General features: G+C 44.1%; 1 protein-coding gene across 1 annotated transcript in view; it reads right to left on the reverse strand.

Moving 5' to 3' along the window:
* The window catches only part of LOC106809158 (protein O-glucosyltransferase 1-like), a gene marked incomplete at its 3' end in the record, with an annotated part of 17,431 nt that overhangs the window by 2,833 nt on the left and 11,834 nt on the right, over positions 1 to 2,764 (reverse strand). Inside the window, 4 exon segments of the mRNA XM_014812141.1 lie at positions 1,278 to 1,396; positions 1,713 to 1,845; positions 2,047 to 2,187; positions 2,524 to 2,614. Coding sequence (XP_014667627.1) covers positions 1,278 to 1,396; positions 1,713 to 1,845; positions 2,047 to 2,187; positions 2,524 to 2,614 — 484 coding nt within the window.

Below are 2,764 nucleotides of genomic sequence, written 5' to 3' on the forward strand. Positions count from 1 at the left end.
TTTCCCGCGCTTTAAATCGTGCGCGGGCCGAGTCCACGTGCAGCATAAATATGCGTGTTCTACCACGGGCATACACAGGCGCACGATTTATCGATCGTCTACTGGCAGCAAGCCACGTTTACGGTTATTGTTTTTGCCGGAGGGTAGACTGGAATCCGGCCTCACGCTCTGCTAGACAATGTACACGCTCTGCGACAAACAGTGCGACCGCGAACCAGTCTAGCCAGAGGCACCGACGACAATTACAGAAAAGGGCAAGGCAGGTGACTGCCGTCGGTCAGGTTGGATTTTCAGGGGCAGTACGGCGATTGATAGGGGCACCGCCGGCAATTGCCGTCGGTGCCGTCGGTTAATTCGAGCCCTGGCCCTCAGGCTCATCCCAGCGGTTGTCACCAATGCCGCGCTGCAACCGCAAGTTAAGATCACGTGACTCGCTTGACCTCCTGCTAGTGGTCGGTTACATAGAGACGGTGTGGAACTTTACATAGCCACTCCGCAGACGCTGTTCAATCTTCCACACGTAGACGAAAATATCAAACACGTGTGATATTTTCCACACGCCACAGATCGATGCATTTTGCATGCGCACACGCTGTGGAACGCGCTGCGCCACACTTCGGTTACTCGCTCGTTCAAATTATATTCCTATATTCTTATATTTAACTTGTGGGGGAATAAATTATATTCCTGCCTAACCATGTTTTTGCAGGGAAAAAAATGTTATACCTACCTACCTACCCTAATTTTCACAATCCATGTGACCCGAACCAAAGGTATTTTTTTGTTTGGCCTAATACAATATATGATGATAAACCATCAAATTGTTACTATATCATGCATGGTATACACTTCCCAATACGTATTGGAAAATATTGCAATACGGTTTTGTCGTATTGCAATATATTGCAATACGGTTTTTGGTCGCAATACTCACCCCTAGTGTACACGCTTTAGCACTAGGGGAGAACGCATAGCAAATCTCACTTTTCGATTTGTTCCATGCAATATTTGGGTCATTCATATTTGTGTCGCTAACCGAACAAATTCATTATTGCTGCAAAATTTGCGAAAGAAATTTTCATCTGTAAAATATCAAATTCGTCGCTCGAGTTATAAACATGGGATGAATTGAAGCTAGCTCATAACACATTCACTCAAACAGACTCAATGTTCAAACCACTTCATTCCGTGTGGCGTACTGCCAGACGTAATGCATTTCAGTTCTTTCTTTCAGCTGTTTTTTGGTGAGTAGTAGTAGTAGTAGCAGTAGGACGTACTTTGCAATAGTGTCTCGGTGCAGGTCCCACCGACCTATTCCTGTTGGGTAGAGGCTAATAGCTGGACCTCCCTCCCAGAAACTCCACGCTGGGTACATAACATCAGCATGCACGCCTGTCTAAACGCAGAAAGTATTCTTTGTACAGTTCTTGTTAGCAGTTTCTATTACTGTGAAACAGCAATACATTACCAGCCATCTTACCACTGCAAATGCTATCGAGTACTGAGCTTATTATATGAATACACACGCGTGCACGCACACACACATGCACATGCACACAGATATGTACCACACGCACACTCGCACTCATGCACGCATGCACGCACGCACGCACGCACGCACACACACACACACACACACACACACACACACACACATGAGTAGCTACGATCACACGAGGCAGATCAATGAACACCTGATAACACTAACAGACCTTGCTGAAGGAAAAGACCGGCCCAGGTTTCAGTCTGCGGATGGTCTGTGGATAGTCGTGTGTGTTTAGAATGAACTCCATGTTGGGAAGATCGTCAATAATCTCGAGGATGAAGTGTTCGACTCCTTTACACCTGTGAACATAAACAGAGCAGAAATTGAGAAAACAAGATCCACTTGACTGTACATCTTCTGCTATATACCAATAAGACCTACAAGCTTCCTTTCTAAATATCACTAAATAGCACATCACTAACGCAACGTAAATAACGGTCGACTTATGTTAGCTCCTCATACTACACGGCTGTTGAATCGCAGACTAAAAAATCACGAACCTGAACGGAAACATGCATTTTTCCTCTCTGTAGAGTTTATGTTCAATGATCTGGTATGTGGTTCCTCTATCCTTCAGTTGATCCAGCATGTCCCGTCTGACTCCATCCTCTACCCACAACGACAGATCTGCCTCTATCACACTGTAACATCATATGATACCAAGTCTCCACAAATGACTAACCAATAAATAAAGACTCTGTTGAACATTCTGTCATCTCTAACTGTATTCACAAGCTGTCATATATAAAGGAGATCCTGTTCCAGAAAAAGGCAAGTAAAAAGTACAAGTGAATATTATACAGCATGGCGATGTAAATGCATGTGTGTGTATGTGTGAGTGAATCTGTGTATGTGAGCATGGTATTGTACATAACAGAAGCTAAAGGAGCAGGAGGAGGAAGAGAAGAAAAAGAAGAGAAAGAAGCAGAAAAAGAAGAGGAAGAGGTAAAAGAGTAAATAATATTGATGAATCTGACCTCTTGTGGCAGCTGCAGTTTGCTTGTGAACATGGCTCATACTTTGCTAGAGCTGATTCAATTTCTTCTAAATAGTGGCTCCATCTATGTTCTGAAACAAGACATAATATAATAGGTATAGAGCATGAATATCCGATCACAGGCCTTTAGCCAAAGTTAAGTTCAACGCAGTGGCTACGGGTACGGTAGCCGTCGGTCGTTGAAGCCCCTTTTTGGCATTAGGGTTAGGGTTAGGGTTAGG

Source organism: Priapulus caudatus, unplaced genomic scaffold (genome assembly GCF_000485595.1).
Source record: "Priapulus caudatus unplaced genomic scaffold, Priapulus_caudatus-5.0.1 Scaffold332, whole genome shotgun sequence".
Taxonomy (NCBI): domain Eukaryota; kingdom Metazoa; phylum Priapulida; class Priapulimorpha; order Priapulimorphida; family Priapulidae; genus Priapulus; species Priapulus caudatus.